The 20326-nt window shown below is 48.4% G+C and overlaps 1 protein-coding gene across 2 annotated transcripts in view; it reads left to right on the top strand.

Annotated features, from left to right (window-relative positions):
• DNAAF11 (dynein axonemal assembly factor 11) overlaps positions 1-20326 on the top strand; it is a 152089-nt gene that overhangs the window by 91494 nt on the left and 40269 nt on the right. The window contains exon 12 of one of the 2 annotated variants that reach the window (XM_056522786.1): positions 16377-16545. In XM_056522786.1, coding sequence (XP_056378761.1) covers positions 16377-16545 — 169 coding nt within the window. Of the gene's footprint in view, positions 1-16376; positions 16619-20326 lie in introns of those variants that run through there. The other variant, XM_056522785.1, reaches the window with a different exon arrangement.

Raw genomic sequence — 20326 nt, 5'->3', positions numbered from 1 at the left:
GGACGCCAATTCTCAATGTGGGACGGGTCTTTACCCTTTGACAGGATGATCAGCGCTGACCTCCTCATTGACTTTGGCAGAGTGCCCGAGGATAGACACTCATTAAAAACCCCAGTCAAGAGGGGAACCAAAGTGTCCTTAAAGGTCTTATAGAACTCAGATGTTAAGCCATCCGGACCGGGTGACTTCTTGAGGGCAAGCCCATCAATAGCCATCCTGACTTCCTCTTCCCGGATCATCTCTGTCAAAACGTCAAGAGAGGAGTCTACTCCTGGTTCAGGGACGGTTTCAGCCAAGAAAGCTGATACCTTATCTCGATCTAGATCCTTCCTTCCCAAGAGGTGCGAGTAGAAGGATCTGACGACCTCCAGGATCCCTGATCTGGACCTTTTCAAGGATCCCGTACTATCAATCAGTCCTGAGACTATTTTACTATTCACTGACATCTTGCAGTTTCTGTAAGGGTCGGGCGAGCGGTACTTCCCGTAATCCCTCTCAAAAACCAAAGATGCGTGTCTGTCATACTGGCACTTCATCAACAAGGACTTCACTCTGGAGATATCGTCACGACTACCTCCAGTCGAGACAAGGTTCTCAAGTTTCTTCCTCAGGCCCTGGTACAAACGGTACCTGTTTAGGCTTCTGAGGCCCGAGAGCTGACGGAAGAATCTCGCAACCCTTTCCTTGAAGATCTCCCACCACTCTGACTTACTGCTACAAAGGCCCAGCAATGGTACCTGGCTCTGAAGAAAATCCTCAAAGGACTGTCTTATCTCCGCTTCTTCCAAGAGAGACGAATTCAGCTTCCAATAGCCTCTGCCCATCCGGGGGGTCTCTGTGACATTCAGAGAAAACAAAATTAAACAGTGATCGGAGAACTCCACCTCAACAACAGACACTGCTGAAGAGACGGCCTCCTCCTTTAAAAAAAACCTATCTATCCTAGACCTACAACTACCCCTATGATAGGTGAATCCCGCGTGGCCTGGGGTGTGCCGGATGTGGACATCCACCAGGCGAGCCTCACTCGCTATGCTATTAAGGGCGACGCTATCATAAGTCAGCTTGTCTCTGGCACCTCCCCTGTCTTGGGGCCTCGTGACAGCATTAAAGTCCCCTCCAAAGACCACCTGCCGACTTGTAAAAAGATAGGGCTTGATCCTCATAAAGAGACACTTCCGGTCCCACTTAGACTGTGGGCCGTAGATGTTAATAAGGCGAAGTTCTTGTCCCTTCATGAGGACATCTAAGATCAGGCACCTCCCCATTTCTAACTCGATAACCCGTCGGCATTCTACCGCTGCGGTAAAAAGGACCGCCACTCCGCTATACGGCTCGGCCCCAAGAGACCAGTAGGAGGGCCCATTCCTCCACTCTCTTTTAGCCTTGTAGATAGATGACATATCTGTTAGCCTGGTCTCTTGCAAAAATAAAATATCAGCATTAATATGGGCAAAAAAATCATAGGCTGCAAATCGAGCCGTATCTGACTTTATGCTGGCAACATTAATGGATGCCAGAGTCAACGGAGAGGGTGCCGCCATCAAGGGTGATTGAGTTAGACAGCTTTCTTTTTCCCACCATCCTTCCCATCCACCCCACCACCCTCCTCATCAGATGATGGTTTACCCCTTTTTAGTGAGATGGATGTGTCCATTTTCCCTTTATTTACATTTTCCTCGTCCCCTGACTCTGAGCCAGTCCCCCCCCCTGAAGACATAGGTTCCCCAGGGAGAGAGGACTCAGGGTCCCCTGTGGGCCCCACCGCAACATCCGGAACCTCACCCCCAGCCTCCTCTCCGAAGAGGAAATGTCGCGGAGGGCTCGGAACCGGTTGGAGAGACCAATCAGAGGGGGGTCAGTTGTACCTTCCTTTGGCATCTGGCGGGTGGGAGAAGATTTTAAATCTTTCTTTTTCTTATTCCTCCGAGTACCCCGCTTTGTTTCTGCCCATCTCCCTCTGTCCTCATCCGCGCTCTCACCATGGGAGGACAGCGAGGAGACAGTATCCTCCTCTTTGTGGATCCTTCCAGTCTCCTCATCCAGTTCACTATCCCCCAGGGCCTCAGCAGTAACACTGGTCGCAGGGACAGGATCAGAAGCCACCTCAGCTGGCTGATGCTCCTGTGACTCCCGAATCTCCCTATCCCTTTGACGCTTCTTGAGACGCCTCAGTTGGGCAGGCGTCTTCTGCTTACTTTTCTTCCCTGGCCCCTGCACCCCTTCATCCCCGCCAGCCATCCCCCCAGCAGAGTTCACCTCATGGCTTACCCCCACTGGGGCAACAACCGCGTTGACAAAGGAACGAGGGCAGCGACTGAATGGGTGACCTAAGTCACCACACAGGTGACACCTAATCTCTGCACAAGATGCAGCGAGATGGCCTATTTCCCCACACAGAGTGCACTTCTGCACAGTGCAATTGGCACTAAAATGTGTGGGGTCACCACATCTGTGACAGAGCTTCGGCTGACCCTGGTAGAAGATCTGGATACGATCCCTTCCGAGGAAGGTTGCAGATGGTATATGGGTAACGGTGTTTCCTGAAAGCTTAAGCTTGACCATAAACGTCCAGGCCCCTGACCAGATGCCATATTCATCCCTGTTCTTTTTTGGGACCTCCACCACCTCTCCATACCGACCTAGCCACGTCATGATGTCAATACAAGAAAGTGATTCGTTACGGGTTAAAACGGTCACCTTCTTGACATTGTTTTGGCGAGACACCGCCTGAATGGCAAAGTCTCGCCAGCCGGGCTCATTCTTTACCAGCTCATAATTCGACCAGAAGAGCTCAAGCCCCTCTGGGCGAACAAAGCTGATATCGAACTCAGGGGTACCATAAGGATGTATCAAGGCGTAGATGTCAGCTGCCTTAAAGCCCAACTTCAGCAGAAGCTCAACAACTTTAGATCTTGGAGGACATGTATCACTGCCTCTCCACCTCAGCCGGACCACATTCCTTCGGAGACCACCTGGCCCGGCTGTTGGGAGGGACCACACAGTATCCCCCCCTCTTTCCTCTCGGAAGGCTGAAAGACCATGTCTTTCTATCCAAAAGGATAGATCAACCTCCCTACCCTCTACATTGATTGATCTCTCCCCTCTCCTTAAGGCCCCCAGGAGACGCTGCTGCAAATTGCCCCCCCCAGAGCCAGAAGACGAGGAAGGTGCCCCCCTCCCCCCAGCGGTGACATTTGCGTAGCTGCGTACCGGTGCTGCCACCGCTGGGGGTGCAACTGGACCAGGCCCTACATCCCCACCACTAATCTGTGCCCCTTCACCACCCTCCTCCACATAATCCATACTCACACCATTATTGCCTGTTTTAGCTGATGTGCCCCCCATAACTCCACCCGTGCTACAGCCCATACTACAATTCATTCCAACATTAACCTCCTCATTCATACTGGCTGGACCGGTGCGTTCTGGTGCAGATAGTGTACCATCAGCATCACTGGGTACCAGAGCTGGAGCCACCACCACAGGACAGGTCACCAGTCCTTTATACAAGGACCGGGAAGCCTGCCTAGCCTGTTTATTAGCGGCCCCAGCCCTGTTTTTACTGGTACCCTCCGCCTCATCAGTACTGGAGTTTTCTGCTCCTGGGCGCCGCTGATCTGGATTAGCGGCGCCAATACAAAATAAAGGTTTTAGTCCAGTCTTTCTGGGAGGCGAAGACATCTTGGCCCCAGCAGCTCTTTCACGACGACACCGCTGCTCCAAAGGAACAGCAGTGTCAACGTTCAGAGCCACCGGAGCTCCCGCAGCTGACTCTGGCACAAAGCCGCCCCCCCCTCCCGTTAGGGAGCAGCCCAATGTGCCAGAGCCATCCATGCCCATCGCTGGGCAAATATCACTGTCCGACCTCACAGCCGATACATTGTCTGCTCCACCACTGTTACTACAAACAGCGATGGAGCTCACCGCCACACTAGACTCCATACTCTCCCCACTCTCCTGCACTGAGTCCACAGCAGAACTCAGGCTGGGCTGAGAAATGGGGTTCACACAGTGAGCTGACCCTGCGGCCAGTCTGGGGGGCTCAGGGAGGGGGGTATATACAAATGTTACCTGCTCCTGGAGCTTGGTCTTCTTTAGCTTCTTTTTCCTTCCCCCAGGTGCCTCCTCCGGTAACTCATTCCCAAACGTGAAGTCCTGGAGGCGACCTGGGGACTCCAGGAGCTGGATCTGGGCCATCAGCGCCCCTCCCTGGTGACTGGTGCTGCTCTCATCCCCCGAACCGCCAGAGCCACGGCCAGATGACATCGCCACTTGCCCTGCAGGGAGCCCACTGTATGGGGTCAGATGTTGCAGACCCCCGGGTGGATTTGGCTCAACATTATCGGCCTCCGCAGCGTCTCCTTCCTCCTCCACCCGTGGCTGAAGCCCCCTCAGCCGTCTCTGCTTCTCTCTCTCCATTGTATGAAAGCGGTCTTCATTTAAAAGTTTTTCCCTAAATGGCCCGCTGTTCTCTAAAATAAAAGTTCTCTTCTTCTCCAGGATCCTTATTTCATTTTTCAGCTGTTTAATCCGGGCTGACAGCTCAGCTTTCTGTCGTTTCGCCGCAGTTTCCATCAGGGCTTTTGCTTCCCGTACCTCCTCCTGGAGCCTATACAAGCTGCCCCTTGCTTCCTCATATCCACGGATGTGTTCTGCCACACGAGAGTTATGGGGGACTCCAGACTCCCGGGCCCTAGGCATCCCCCAATCCTCCTCCACACATCCGTGGGCATTTAGCTTTGCTCCAGGAGGAGTATCACAGTCCACATTGTCAGGCCTTGTTGTCACAGTACCTGTGCTTCCGGAACTTCTTGCACTTGTAGTCCCACAACTTGCAGGGCCAGCCTTGCGGCTGCTCTTTGTCTCTACGGGTTCAGGGGTGGCTGGAGATGCATCGCTGCACCTCCTGGCAGAGCGCCTCAACCCGGAGACCTCTGATGCACTTCCTGACGCTGGTCCCTCCACACCTGGTCGCTGGCTCCCCCTGCCCCCCGCGGACCTGATTCGGGGGGCAGGTGTTGGGGTTCTCCTCTCCTCGCTCATGCCTGAACCCACGCTCTCCCTCTGGGGAAGGAAGAACGTTGTCCGGCACAGATGACACGGCAGAGCTCAGAGCGCACACACACCAAACAATCCAGCAAACGACTTCCTCCACACTCAGCAGACTCACAGGAAGATGCTCCCTCTAGTGGCCAGACTCCAGAGCTGTACTCACTACTCTGCTGGTGAGGTCACTGTGTACATCCATTACATTACTTATCCTGTACTGATCCTGAGTTATATCCTGTATTATACTCCAGAGCTGTACTCACTATTCTGCTGGTGGAGTCACAGTGTACATACATTACATTACTTATCCTGTACTGATCCTGAGTTATATCCTGTATTATACTCCAGAGCTGTACTCACTATTCTGCTGGTGAGGTCACTGTGTACATCCATTACATTACTTATCCTGTACTGATCCTGAGTTATATCCTGTATTATACTCCAGAGCTGTACTCACTATTCTGCTGGTGGAGTCACAGTGTACATACATTACATTACTTATCCTGTACTGATCCGGAGTTATATCCTGTATTATACTCCAGAGCTGCACTTACTTTCAGGGTACAGTGGGGGTTGTAGTTTTCCTACAGCTGTAGAGCTACATATATAGAGCCAAGTTTATTAGTTATTCCAATAAGACAGAAGAGCCCAGATATACTGTATATTTAATTACTAGAACAAGCGTCCTCCACAGTCGTTCCCATAATACACAATAAGGTTTTTTCCCACTATTTACGGCTGAGTCTTCCTATATCCTGTATCTTTAGTTATTCAAGTAGATTTGTAATTAAGAAGAATTGCGCAGCCGATAAATGATGTCTTAGGAATCCCAGGAATATCGATCCTACTTTCTTATTTTCCCCTGCGGCTCATTTGATCGCAATAAATACTGCCCAGGCGCTTGCAGTCACATTTTTAGGCTATGTTCCCATGGGACAGATTGCAAATCTGCACTGCAGATCAGTCGTCAGTTGGATTTCTCCACATTATGAGATATTTCTAAGGCTGGGATCCCATTACATTTTCCCCCATACGGGACGCATACGGCAGGGGAGAGCTAAAACCTTGCGCTCCCGTATGCCTTTCTATGCGTTCCCGTATGTAATTCATTTCAATTAGCCGACCGCAGTGAAACGTTCGGTCAGCTCATTTTTGCCCCGTATGCGCTTTTCCCCCCTACCTAAAACCGTAGTCGACCACGGTTTTAGGTCCGGTTGTAAAAGCGCATACGGGGCAAAAATGAGCCGACCGAACATTTCACTGCGGTCGGCTCATTGAAATGAATTACATACGGGAACGCATAGAAAGGCATACGGGAGCGCAAGGTTTTAGCTCTCCCTTGCCGTATGCGCTCCCGTATGGGGGAAAATGTAATGGGAACCCAGCCTAAACTGTATCAAAATATGTGTACAAATTTTAATCCGTATACGGTTTGAAAAATGATGTCCGGTTGCATCCGTTTTTTAAGAAAAAAAAAGTATACATTTTTAACTTTTCATTCCATTATGAATAAAGTTTCACTTGTTTGATTGAAATTCCAAGAAAAAAACTGTGCAAAAGTGAAAAACTGGATGGTGAAAACCAGATGGAACCGTACGCACATACGGTTCTGTACGGTTCCCAATGACTCCCATGTTAAAAAAAAAAAAAAATTTTATACGTTTCAATACGGTTTTTCACCTGGACCAAAAATCGTGGTAGACTACGGTTTTGGGTACGGGGAAAAAACTGACAAAACCGTACAGGATGCAAAATGGACACAACCTGATGCATCTTTTGGCATACGGTTCTCAATGGAGAGTCAATGCATACGGTTTTCAATACGATTCCGTACGGTTTTCAAATTGAAAATGTATACGGGAACTGTATTGCAAAAACGTGGTGTGAACCCAGCCTTAGCCGGCTGCACAAATTTATGTTTGAAGGTGATCCTCTCCAAGGAAAACAGTATACAGAATGCTGGTTACAGTGTGTACGGTAGACAGCACACAAACATACACAAGGAATAATGAATCATTACTGACTCCCCATATTGTTTCTTGTCCCCAGCATCGCTCCACATATAAGGCAAGGCTACTGATTTCATTCCCAGTCCCTTGCATGGTTCCCCATCTCATTCCTAGCCCCCAGCATGGCTCCCCATCTCATTCCTAGCCCCCAGCATGGCTCCCCCATCTCATTCCTAGCCCCCAGCATGGCTCCCCCATCTCATTCCTAACCCCCAGCATGGCTCCCCCATCTCATTCCTAGCCCCCAGCATGGCTCCCCCATCTCATTCCTAGCCCCCAGCATGGCTCCCCCATCTCATTCCTAACCCCCAGCATGGCTCCCCCATCTCATTCCTAGCCCCCAGCATGGCTCCCCCATCTCATTCCTAGCCCCCAGCATGGCTCCCCCATCTCATTCCTAGCCCCCAGCATGGCTCCCCCATCTCATTCCTAACCCCCAGCATGGCTCCCCCATCTCATTCCTAGCCCCCAGCATGGCTCCCCCATCTCATTCCTAGCCCCCAGCATGGCTCCCCCATCTCATTCCTAACCCCCAGCATGGCTCCCCCATCTCATTCCTAGCCCCCAGCATGGCTCCCCCATCTCATTCCTAGCCCCCAGCATGGCTCCCCCATCTCATTCCTAACCCCCAGCATGGCTCCCCCATCTCATTCCTAGCCCCCAGCATGGCTCCCCCATCTCATTCCTAGCCCCCAGCATGGCTCCCCCATCTCATTCCTAGCCCCCAGCATGGCTCCCCCATCTCATTCCTAGCTCCCAGCATGGCTGCCCATCTCATTCCTAATCCACAACATGACCTTTTCCCTCATTCCTAGTCCCTGCCATGGTTCCCCATCTCCTTTTTAGTCCCTGGAATGGTTCCATATTACATTTCTCATCCACATGGCTCCACATCTCTTACCTAGTCCTCAACATGGCTTCCCCTCTCATTCCTAGTCCTTAACTTGGTTCCCTAATCCTCTCATTCCTAGTCGCTTGAATAGCTTCCCTATCTCATTCCTAATCCTTAGTTTGGCTCCCAGTGTCATTCCTGGTCCCTGACATGGCTTTCTATTAAAGGGGTACTCCACTGCCCCAGCGGTCAGACCCGCCACGATCTAACACTTATCCCCTATCCTTAGGATAGGTGATAAGTTGTACATCCCGGAGTTATCCTTTAAAGGGTTACTCCACTGCCCCAGCGTCTGAAACATTTTGTTCTGAACGCTGGGTGCGAGCTACTGGGGTCGGGGCGTCACGGCCATGCCCCCAAGTGACGCCAAAAATTTCTAGAAAATGAAGTATTTTTCACAGAAAAGGATTGCAGTAACACATGTTTTGCTTTACACATGTTTATTCCCTTTGTGTGTATTGGAACTAAACCAAAAAAGGGAGGAAGAAAAATAAATTGGACATAATGTCACCAAACTCCAAAAATGGTCTGGACAAAATTATTGGCACCCTTAACTTAATGTTTGGTTGCGCACCCTTTGGAAAAAATAACTGAAATCAGTGGCTTCCTATAACCATCAATAAGCTTCTTACACCTCTCAGCCGGAATGTTGGACCGCTCTTCCTTTACAAAATGCTCCTGGTCTCTCTTATTGGAAGGCGCCTTTTCCCAACAGCAATTTTAAGATCTCTCCACAGGTGATCAATGGGATTTAGATCTGGACTCATTGCTGCCACTTCATTGACGTGTGTTTGGGGTCATTGTCCTGCTGAAAGACCCAAGATCTCGGACGCAAACCCAGCTTTCTGACACTGGGCTGTACAGTGCGACCCAAAATCCTTTGGTAATCCTCAGATTCCATGATGTCTTGTACACATTCAAGGCCCCCAGTGCCAGAGGCAGCAAAACAACCCCAAAACATCACTGACCTCCACCATATTTCACTGTAGGTGCTGTGTTCTTTTCTTTGTAGGCCTCATTCCATTTTCGGTAAACAGTAGAATGATGTGCTTTACCAAAATGCTCTATCTTGGTCTCATCTGTCCACAAGATGTTTTACATTTGGCAAAATGTAGTCTTGCTTTTTTATGTCTCTGTGTCAGCAGTGGGGTCCTCCTGGGTCTCCTCCATAGTGGGGTCCTCCTGGGTCTCCTCCATAGTGGAGTCCTCCTGGGTCTCCTGCCATAGCGTTTCATTTCATTTAAATGTTGATGGATAGTTCACGCTGACACTGATGCTCCTTGAGCCTGCAGGACTGCTTGAATATCTTTGGAACTTGTTTGGGGCTGCTTATTCACCATCCGGACTATCCTACGTTGACACCTTTCATCAACTTTTCTCTTCCGTCCACGCCCAGGGAGATTAGCTACAGTGCCATGGGTTACAAACTTCTTGATAAAGTTGCGCACTGTGGACAAAGGCAAATCTAGATCTCTGGAGATGGACTGTAACCTTGAGATTGATGATATTTTTTCACAATTTTGGTTCTCAAGTCCTCAAACAGTTCTCTTCTTCTCCTTTTTCTGTTGTCCATGCTTAGTATGGCACACACAGACAAACAATGCAAAGACTTAAGTGAACATCTCTCCTTTTTATCTGCTTTCAGGTGTGATTTTTATATTGCCCACACCTGTTACTTGTCCCAGGAGAGTTTAAAGGAGCATCACATGCTTGAAACAATCTTATTTTTCCACAATTTTGAAAGGGTGCCAATAATTTTGTCCGGACCATTTTTGGAGTTTGGTGACATTATGTCCAATTTGCTTTTTTTTCCTCCTTTTTTGGTTTAGTTCCAATACACATAAAGGGAATAAACATGTGTATAGCAAAACATGTGTTACTGCAATCCTTTTCTGTGAGAAATACTTAATTTTCTAGAAAGATTTCAGGGGTGCCAACATTTATCTTGTGGTGATAGTCTTGTTTATATACGTTTCTGATACCAGAATACCCCTAGTAGTGGTTTGGATAGAGGGTATTGGTACTGAAAGCCCTATCCTATTTACTATGATGTTTAGACCCTGTACAAGACTCTGACTCCCCTCTGCAGAAGAACTACATTTTTTAGGAAGCGAAGGTTTGGCTACTTACCAGAAAACTCCGGGTTCACACTACGGTTTGTAATTACGGTTCCCGTATACGGCTGGGAGGAGGGGTGGGCGGGGCTTAATCGCGGCGCCCGGTCGGCTGCTTTTTCGGCCGTATGCGGTTTCCCGACCGCAGGCAAAAACGTGGTTGACCACGTTTTTGCCTGCGGTTGGGAAACCGCATACGGCCGAAAAAGCAGCCGACCGGAGGCTGCGGTTCATTCCGGGCAGCTCATAGACATACATTAACTATTGTTCCCGAATACAGCTTAGTGCTGGCGCCGCCATTATGCCCCGCCCACCCCTCCTCCCAGCCGTATACGGGAACCGTAATTACAAACCATAGTGTGAACCCAACAGGGGAACACACTTGTATGCACTATATGATGTACTCATAAGGGACTCACAAGAGGATTTTATTATGTAATAAAGGAGAGGAAAAAAGTCCAGCAACTCACCGCAGTGTATGAATGAGCGTCTGGAAGCCGCCATGGATAGCCGGGGTCGTGTAGGAAGCTCAGAGGCTACAAAACGGTAGGTTTCATGCAATAGCACTTCTAGAGCTGGGCGGTATGACCAAATATGTGTATCGTGGTATTTTTGTAACTTATGGCGGTTCCACGGTATATAACGGTATTTCTTTCACCCCCCCAAATCATGTTACCCGCCAGCGCTGTTCTGCTCCCCCCCAATTATGAGCCCAGCGGGGTACTACTCACATATGTCACCCGCAAGCACTGTCCTCCTCCTCTTTGTTGGGGGCCGCCTGCACTGTACGCCAGTGGTCTCCAACCTGCGGACCTCCAGATGTTGCAAAACTACAACTCACAGCATGCCCGAACAGGCAACAGCTGGAGGTCCGCAGGTTTGAGACCACTGCTGTACGCCGGGCTGCAAAAGATAAAGAAAATAAACTTTAACTTACCTACGTCTGCCTTACGCTGGGGTACTGGAACGTCGGACAGCCGTCAGCCTATCACGGGCCAGAGCGATGTCCTGCCCCGGCCAGTGATAGGCTGAGCCCACTGTCATGTAAGAAGCCGGCCAGAGCTCCTTACATGACAGTGGGCTCAGCCTATCGCTGGCCGGGGCAGGACATCGCTCTGGCCGGTGATAGGCTGACGGCTGTCCGAAGTTCCCGTCCCCAGCGTGAGGCCGACGTAGGTAAGTTAAAGTTTATTTTCTTTTGCAGCCCGGGCATCGGGATACAGCGTACAGCAGTGGTCTCAAACCTGCGGACCTCCAGCTGTTGCGAAACTAGTTTTGCAACAGCTGGAGGTCCGCAGGTTGGAGACCACTGGCGTACAGTATAGAGTTCCAGCGCAGGCGGCCCCCAACAAAGAGGAGGAGGGCAGTGCTTGCGGGTGACATATGTGAGTAGTACCCCGCTGGGCTGATAATTAATTGGGGGGGAGCAGAACAGCGCTGGCGGGTAACATGATGTGGGGGGAGCAGAACAGCGCTGGAGGGTATCATGATTTGGGGGGAGCAGAACAGCGCTGGCGGGTAACATGATTTGGGGGGAGCAGAACAGCACTGGCGGGTAACATGATTTGGGGGGAGCAGAACAGCGCTGGCGGGTAACATGATTTGGGGGGAGCAGAACAGCGCTGGCGGGTAACATAATTTGGGGGGAGCAGAACAGTACTGGCGGGTAACATGATTTGGGGGGAGCAGAACAGCGCTGGCGGGTAACATGATGTTGGGGGGGAGCAGAACAGCGCTGGCGGGTAACATGATTTGGGGGGAGCAGAACAGCGCTGGCGGGTAACATGATGTTGGGGGGAGCAGAACAGCGCTGGCGGGTAACATGATGTTCGGGGGAGCAGAACAGCACTGGCGGGTAACATGATTTGGGGGGAGCAGAACAGCGCTAGCGGGTAACATGATTTGGGGGGAGCAGAACAGCGCTGGCAGGTAACATGATTTGGGGTGAGCAGAACAGCGCTGGCGGGTAACATGATTTGGGGGAGCAGAACAGCGCTGGCGGGTAACATGATTTGGGGTGAGCAGAACAGCGCTGGCAGGTAACATGATTTGGGGTGAGCAGAACAGCGCTGGCGGGTAACATGATTTGGGGTGAGCAGAACAGCGCTGGCGGGTCACATATGATTTGTTCTCCGATGTGGGGACAGCGCTGCACTGGGCTGATAATTCATTCCCAAGGGGGAGGGGCCCAACCGGTATTGCGGTATGGGGAAAAATTCATATCATGCAGCCCAAAAATTTCGGTATTCGGTATGAACCGGTATACCGCCCAGCCCTAAGCGCTTCTTCCAGCCTCATGAGGCCGAAAGAAGTGCTGTTGCACGAAACCTACCGGTTTGTAGCTTCTGAGCTTCCTGCACGACCCCGGCTATCCATGGCGGCGTCCAGACGCTGATTCATACACTGCGGTGAGTTACTGGACTTTTTTCCTCTCCTTCTTTATTGCATTATTTCATTCCTTTGCACCACCGATATATTCAGCTTTCCCAGTGAACCGATGTTCTCTTTGGATTCCTGTCTACATATGTCCATGTTTTTGCTTTAGGTGCCTCCAGTTTCTGTTTTTCTTAGTTACTTTGGTTTTATTTTGTGCCCATAGCATTGCCCAGCTGTCCGTTCTTCCTGTTAGGACGCTGATCTCATCTTTCTGAGGCCTGATCGTGCTGAGCGGCAGGCTGCGCTGCCAATAGTATTATATTAATTGTGAAATGAATGAGTAAGAAGGTGATTATGCAGAGTCATGATCCCGGTGAGCAGCAGCAGTCATGCAAATAAATTGGAGATGTAGTGTAAGCCGCCGTCCCGTAGGGATAATCATCGCGGCATTATGAGTAACAAAGGAATCAGGCTTCAGAATGAGCCCCAGGAGCACCTGCATCCATGGTGAAATGTTCCCATTCATACGAGATCTAATGCCCAAAAAATAGGGTATGAATAACACATATTTATGTCTGATTAGCTGGTTTTTGTGCAGACGCAGCGTAAGGCAACGCAGGTTTTTACATAGCTGTACATGGATGTATGGAGTCAGAACAGGCACCATCATTCTAATTCACACTGCAGAGGGGGCTCATAACACGGTTAGAAAGTATCGTTTCTGCAGAAATACATCATGGTCCTAATGCTATCATTTAAAAGGGTACTCTGCCGCAAACATGTTATCCCCTATCGATAGGGGATAAGATGTTAGATCGTGGGGGCCCAGCCACTACAACCCCCCAACATCTCCATGTTGGCAGCAGCAGCGTCAGGAACGCGGAAGCTTGCAGCCATCATAGTCATAGCCGTCACGCCTACTCCCATAGAAGTGAATGGAGAGGGGCGTGGCATCCGCATCGCCAGTCATCGGGCACAGGGTGCCGTGCTGGAGATTGCGGGGCCCCCCAGCGACGGGAGATCTAACATCTTATCCCCTATGCATTAAGTAGGGGATAAGATGTTTGTGGTGGAGTACCCCTTTAAGGGGTTGTCCGGGAATAGAAAAACAAAGCTTTTTTCCAAAAACAACACCACACCTGTCTTTAGGTTATGTCTGATATTACAACTTTGCTTTATTCACTTAAATGGAAGTGAGCTGCAATACCTCATGCAACTTGATGACATGTATGATGCTGTTTTTTTTTTTTTTTTAAAGAAATCAGCTGTTTTCTTTTTCCCCAAAAACCCAACACCTTCTGAAAAGAAAAGAGAATGCTGGTAAAATGACAGCATGTGCTCAGGTTAAAGGGGTACTCAACCCCTAGACATCTTTTCCCCTATCCAAAGGATAGGGATAAGATGTCTGATCGCGGGGGTCCCGCCACTGACAACTTCTAGACACCTCCTCCCTATGCAGTAAAAGAGAGTGTAGGCAAACCTTTCAAAGCATACAGTTCATGCACCCTGAACTGGTGGGCGTAGACTATATGCTACAATGTAGCACAGAGGACATTATGGAGCAGTACTGAGCAGTGTAAACTGTGTAATCCAGCACTGGGGGGAGAAACAACCCTTACTGGAGTTTTCAGCAGCCTCTGTGTCTCTTTGTCTTGCACCAGCCGCTTCTCCCCCTCTCCCTCCCCTCTCCTTAGACTTCTATAGACAGCTGTCACCTGATACTTCAATGAGCTGATCTGTCTTGAGGCAGATTTGATGGGGGGAGGAGGAGCTGGAAAAGAGCCTGATAAATGGAGAGGCTTTTTTCTTAGGTAAGGTATATTATAACATTTCTTATGTTAGGTTGTGCTGTTGGTTTATACAAAGTTTGTTGTGGAGTGCATGCTTAAGCTCACCATACATGTAATGGGGCTCACGTACAAACTCTGCCATTTATAAAAGATGATAAAAGTTTGGCTGTTAGCTGCTCAGCTGATCCCCATGAACATATCTAAGTGCATTTTACTTAAAGGGATACAGGGATAAGTGTCTGATTGTTGGGGGGGTCTGATCTCTGAGACTCCCTCTCGATCTCCAGAATGGAGCCCCGTCTCTCTTGTGAATGCATTCTCTTTGGGAGGGTGAGCGATCCATGAGCACTGTACTTGGGTATCTCTAGCACTCCCATAGACCATGCATGGCGTGTTGACACTCCGCTCCATGCACAGGGAGAGACAGGGCTCCATTCAGGAGAATAGGGGTGGTCCTCAGAGGTTGGACCCCCCACCCCACGATCAGACACTTATACCTTGTCCTGCGGATAGGGGATAAGTGTTAGGCTAGGTTCACACTACGGAATTTCCGCTTGCAATTTTGCTTTGAAATTGCAGGCGGAAATTCCGCTTTCTTAAATGTATAGTGTAGTGAATGGTTTTCCGTTCACAAATTCACACTGCGGAATTTGTGAAGCGGAATTTGTGAACGGAAAATCCGCTTAGAAATTTCCGCCTCAAGAAAGGGGTTGCTCTTTCTTCAGGCGGAAATCCGCGCGGAACACATTACAGTCTATTGCAGACTGCAGTGTCCGCGCGGGCCTAGCGCCGACTGATTCAGCCGGCACTGGCCGCACTCGGAATCTCGGGCCGGAAATTTTCTGCCCGGAGATTCCGTAGTCTGAACCTAGCTTTAAAGTATTCAAGTACTGCTTTAAAGGGGAAGTCCAGGCAACTGAACTTTTTAGACACTTATCCCCTATCCACAGTATAGGGCATAAGTGTCTCATCACGACGGTATTCGACCGCCTGGGCTACTTACATATCCTCTGAGTAAAGCGGCCCTCACCTTCCTGGATGAACGTAAGTGACAGCCCACTCAGCCAATCACCGACTGCAATGATGTTCTGCCTGAGCCAGTGATTGGCTGAGTGGGCCATAACTTGCATTCTTTCATGAAAAGTAGGGTCCGGAATGCGCCGGGGATGCACAAGTAGCGGAGGTCCCGAACAGAAGATCGCAGGGGTCCCAGCAGTTGGACCGCCCACGATTAGATATTTTCCCCTATTCTGTGGATAGGGGATACGTTCAGTTCCTTGGACTACCCCTTTAGAGGGGTACTTCACTGGAAAAAAAATGTTTTAAATCAATTGGTGCCAGAAAGTTAAACAGATTTGTAAATTAATTCTACTAAAAAATCTTAGGGGGAGATTTATCAAAACCTGTGCAAAGGAAAACTTGCCCAGTTCCCCATAGCAACCAATCAGATCGCTTCTTTCATTTTGCAGAGGCCTTGTTAAGAATGAAAGAAGCGATCTGATTGGTTGCTATGGGCAACTGGGCAACTTTTCCTCTGGACAGGTTTTGATAAATCTCCCCCTTAATCCTTCCAGTATTTATAAGCTGCTGTATGCTCCGGAGGAATTTCCTTTCTGCCTGGCCACAGTGCTCTCTGCTGACACCTCTGTCCATCTCAGGAACTGTCCAGAGTAGGATCAAATCCCCATAGTAAACCTCTCCTGCTCCGGACAGTTCCTGACATGGACAGAGGTGTCAGCAGAGAGCACTGTGGTCAGACAGAAAAGAAATTCAAAAAGAAAAGAACTTCCTGTAGAGCATACAGCAGCTGATAAGTACTGGAAGGGTTAAGATTTTTAAATAGAAATAATTTACAAATCGGTTTAACTTTCCGGCCCCCCTTTAATGTTGATCTATGGCTGCATGTACATTCATGGGTTGTCTTGTCTTTGCCTATAAACGATAAGTTCTGATGTCATTGTCTATAACCTACAGTGACGTTATTGTCTATAGTAGCATATACTGTACCTGTTCCCATAGATGATTGTACTTGTTTATACTGTAAGAGTCTTATCTTTGGGAAGTGATGGCCGCCTATCTCTTCCAGTAACTCGCTCGGCTCTCACTGATTTCATCCTCTGACATTTTATATATTTTTTTGTAGTTCAAAGAGAATTGAGAAGCTTGAAGTGGATCCAAAGGCGCATTCATTTCCCGACGTGGCGAACATCGTCCAGGAAAAGCGAAGCGCGTCTCCGGGACCCATTGTCCTGAGCAACTGCAAACCCAAAGATGTGACTGAGGAAGAGGAAGACTTCACAGATGATTCAGAGGTCCCCCCTCTAATATAAGGAATACTGTGTTATATTGGACCTTCACACATATCAAGAGTTGGATGGATACGTTTTTTTTGGGGTACTCCAGTGGAAAACTATTTATTTTTTTTTTCTTAATCAACTGGTGCCAGAAAGTTAAACAGATTTGTAAATTACTTCTATTAAAAAATCTGAAACCTTCCAGTACTTATTAGCTACTGAGGAAATTCCTTTCTTTTTGGAACACAGAGCTCTCTGCTGACATCACGACCACAGTGCACTTTGATGACGCCTCTGTCCATTTTAAGAACTGTCCAGAGTAGGAGAAAATCCCCATAGAAAACATATGCTGCTCTGGACAGTTCCTAAAATGGACAGAGATGTCAGCAGAGAGCACTGTGTTCCAAAAAGAAAAGAATTTCCTCTGTAGTATTCAGCAGCTAATAAGTACTGGAAGGATTAAGAATTTTTTATAGAAGTCATTTACAAATCTGTTTAACTTTCTGGCACCAGTTGATTTAAAAAAAAAAAAAAAAAATAAATTTCCACTGGAGTACCCCTTTAAGGGAACGTATATGGCCGCCAGTACCCATCAAGGGACGCCCTTTTTTATTGTCCATTCATATTTTACAGAATATCAACAACATACATCCTAGAACAGTGGTCTCTAAAGTGCGGCCCTTCCAGATGTTGCAAAACTACTACTCCCAGCATGCCCGGACAGCCAACGGCATAATTAGGATTTGAATGGTTTCTTTCAGAATCCGGCGCCATCTATGTTCATACACTGGATTTGGGGCCATTTTTTTTTAAATGGCTTCTTTACAGCTCAAAAATTGTTTAGAAAACCATAAAAGTAAAATGAACCAACAGCACAAAAATCAGTTGAAATAGCATTTTCAGTTTTTTAAGGCTCCCCACAGATTTGAAGCAGGGATTGACAAATCCCAGATGCCATGTTATCATGGTGACTATGAATTTTTCTTTGGTGCCTACGTTTTTGGCAACCCTTTCCAATAGGGGCTGTGCATCTTTAAAATGAGGGGACACTAATGATCATGACACCAGAGGTGAAATGGGGAGGGCAATTATAATTGTGACACCAGAAGGGACAGTAATGGCTGTGACACAGGAAGAGATGAGGGGACACTAATGGCTGTGACACAGGAAGTGATGAGGGGACACTAATGGCTGTGACACAGGAAGAGATGAGGGGACACTAATGGCTGTGACATAGGAAGAGATGAGGGGACACTCATGACTGTGACACAGAAAGAGATGAGGGGACACTCATGACTGTGACACAGGAAGAGATGAGGGGACACTCATGACTGACACAGGAAGAGATGAGGGGACACTCATGACTGTGACACAGGAAGAGATGAGGGGACATTAATGACTGTGACACAGGAAGAGATGAGGGGACACTAATGACTGTGACACAGGAAGAGATGAGGGGACACTAATGACTGTGACACAAGAAGAGATGAGGGGACACTAATGACTGTGACACAGGAAGAGATGAGGGGACACTCATGACTGTGACACAGGGAGAGATGAGGAGACACTAATGACTGTGACATAGGAAGAGATGAGGGGACACTAATGACTGTGACACAGGAAGAGATGAGGGGACACTAATGACTGTGACACAGGAAGAGATGAGGGGACACTAATGGCTGTGACACAGGAAGAGATGAGGGGACACTCATGACTGTGACACAGGAAGAGATGAGGGGACACATGACTGTGACATAGGGAAGAGATGAGGGGACACTAATGACTGTGACACAGGAAGAGATGAGGGGACACTCATGACTGTGACACAGGAAGAGATGAGGGGACACTCATGACTGTGACACAGGAAGAGATGAGGGGACACTAATGACTGATCACATGACATAACGTCACGGGCAGAATCTTAGCTCCTAACTTTTTTTGTTTTTTTTGCTGGGGCCTAGATATTTGTCAAGCCCCCATTTGTACTCCCTTAGTGTCATTAAAGTGTACCTGCCATATCACAAAATATAATGCTTCTATATGTTACTCATTAGGTCATGCAGATGCTTTACATGTCTTTTTTATGTCTCTAGCTTCTGTATTTGGCTCACAAATCCCTCTGTTCTGCTGCTCATTCATTCTGACATCCTCTGCTCAAGAAGGGGAACTGAGCCCGCCCTCACTCAATATGCAGTCTGCTGTGCTGTGTCTCTTCATCCAATTACTGCAGGCTGCTCTGTAACCCCCTCCTCTCTGTTTTAATGCTACAGTCAGGGTGTATGGAGCGGGCTACTGACTTGAGCCCACTCCATACCCGGCAGCCCCCAGCTGATTCCTGTAGCTAGGAGGCACCGCTAATAGCCGGCATGCAGCGATCGCCGCAGCCAGCTATTAACCCTTTAGATTGCTGCTGTCAAAGCTGACAGCGGCGTTTAAAGAGAGCTTTAAAGGGGTTCTCCACCATAAGGTGATTTTAGTATGTACCTGGCAGACAGTAAGGGACATGCTTAGGAAGGATCTGTGCTTGTCTTGGGGCTAATTGGCTATGTTGTGAGATTACCGTAACACTGTGGCTAGCTTTTTGTGGACTGGTATTTCCTGGTTGAGTTTTCTTTTTTTGACTACAAATCCCATAATTCAATTTTCCACCCTCTTACATCAGCCACCCCACCCATTGAAACATAAATGAGCTGCATCCATTCAAAAGACCTGTGGTTTTCAATCAGGGTGCCTACAGCTGTTGCATTAGTTGCAGATTGATCTCTATCCCACCAAGCGATCGCTCCGCCCATTGAAGCAGACAGGCTCCCTGTCATCAGCTGACTAGTGATGTCAGGTCTCGGCCGCATTGCAACCTGGGAAAAATCTGAGACAACAGTCATTTTGTATGCTGGTAAAAATAAATATTGGAGTGAAAATCACAGAAGAATTGTGAGAAAACCGTCACATACAGGTACAGACACTATATTATGGACTACACTAACTGTACAGCCCCTGTAGCATAGTCAAATAAAAAAAAATCCTGGACTACCCCTTTAAACCATCTCTGGTGGTCTGGTGATTTCTATAAAAAGGAGATAAGATTTTTTTATGAAGTATATTAGAAATGTTAATGTTTTGTAAAGATGTACAATATATAAATTTTTTTTTTTATTCTGACAGTGCCCATTTAAGAAAAAGTTCTCCACTAACCCAGCTTCCCCAATGAGCAGGCAGTACAGGCTACAGTCCTCCTACCTGTGTCTAAAAATCCAAAAAACTAACATACTATGGATGGTTGATCTTTTGGATCTCATTTCCCAGCATCCTCTGCCAGGCGTTTTCATCCCTCATTCATCACACATTGAAATGCTGTCAATGCAACAAAAAGCGAGCAGCGTTCTGATTGTGTTCTGCCTTCTTCCTAATCACCTGTAATGTGTTTACACAACTCCATGATAATTCTGACTGTATAATTACCAGCATGTGGGTGCTGCGTCCTCTCTACACATCTGGAGGGTTCTGTGCAGCTACAGCCGCTACAATTAATTTTAATGATTGAAATTATAGTTAACTTAAAGGGATACTCCAACTGTTCCTAACGCTGGAGCCGGCGCCAGGAGTTTGTGACGTCATAGCCCCGCTCCCTCATGCCATCACACCCCGCCCCCTCAATGCAAGTCTATGGGAGGGGGCGTGACAGCCGTCACGCTCCCTCCCATACACTTGTATTGCGGGGGCGGGGCGTGATGTCATGAGGGGGCGTGGGCTATGTCATCACAAGCTCTAGACTCCAGCGTTCGGAGCTTAGCAGCGGAAT

Source organism: Hyla sarda, chromosome 5, assembly GCF_029499605.1.
Source record: "Hyla sarda isolate aHylSar1 chromosome 5, aHylSar1.hap1, whole genome shotgun sequence".
Taxonomy (NCBI): domain Eukaryota; kingdom Metazoa; phylum Chordata; class Amphibia; order Anura; family Hylidae; genus Hyla; species Hyla sarda.
This window is presented reverse-complemented; position numbering and strand designations above follow the sequence as displayed.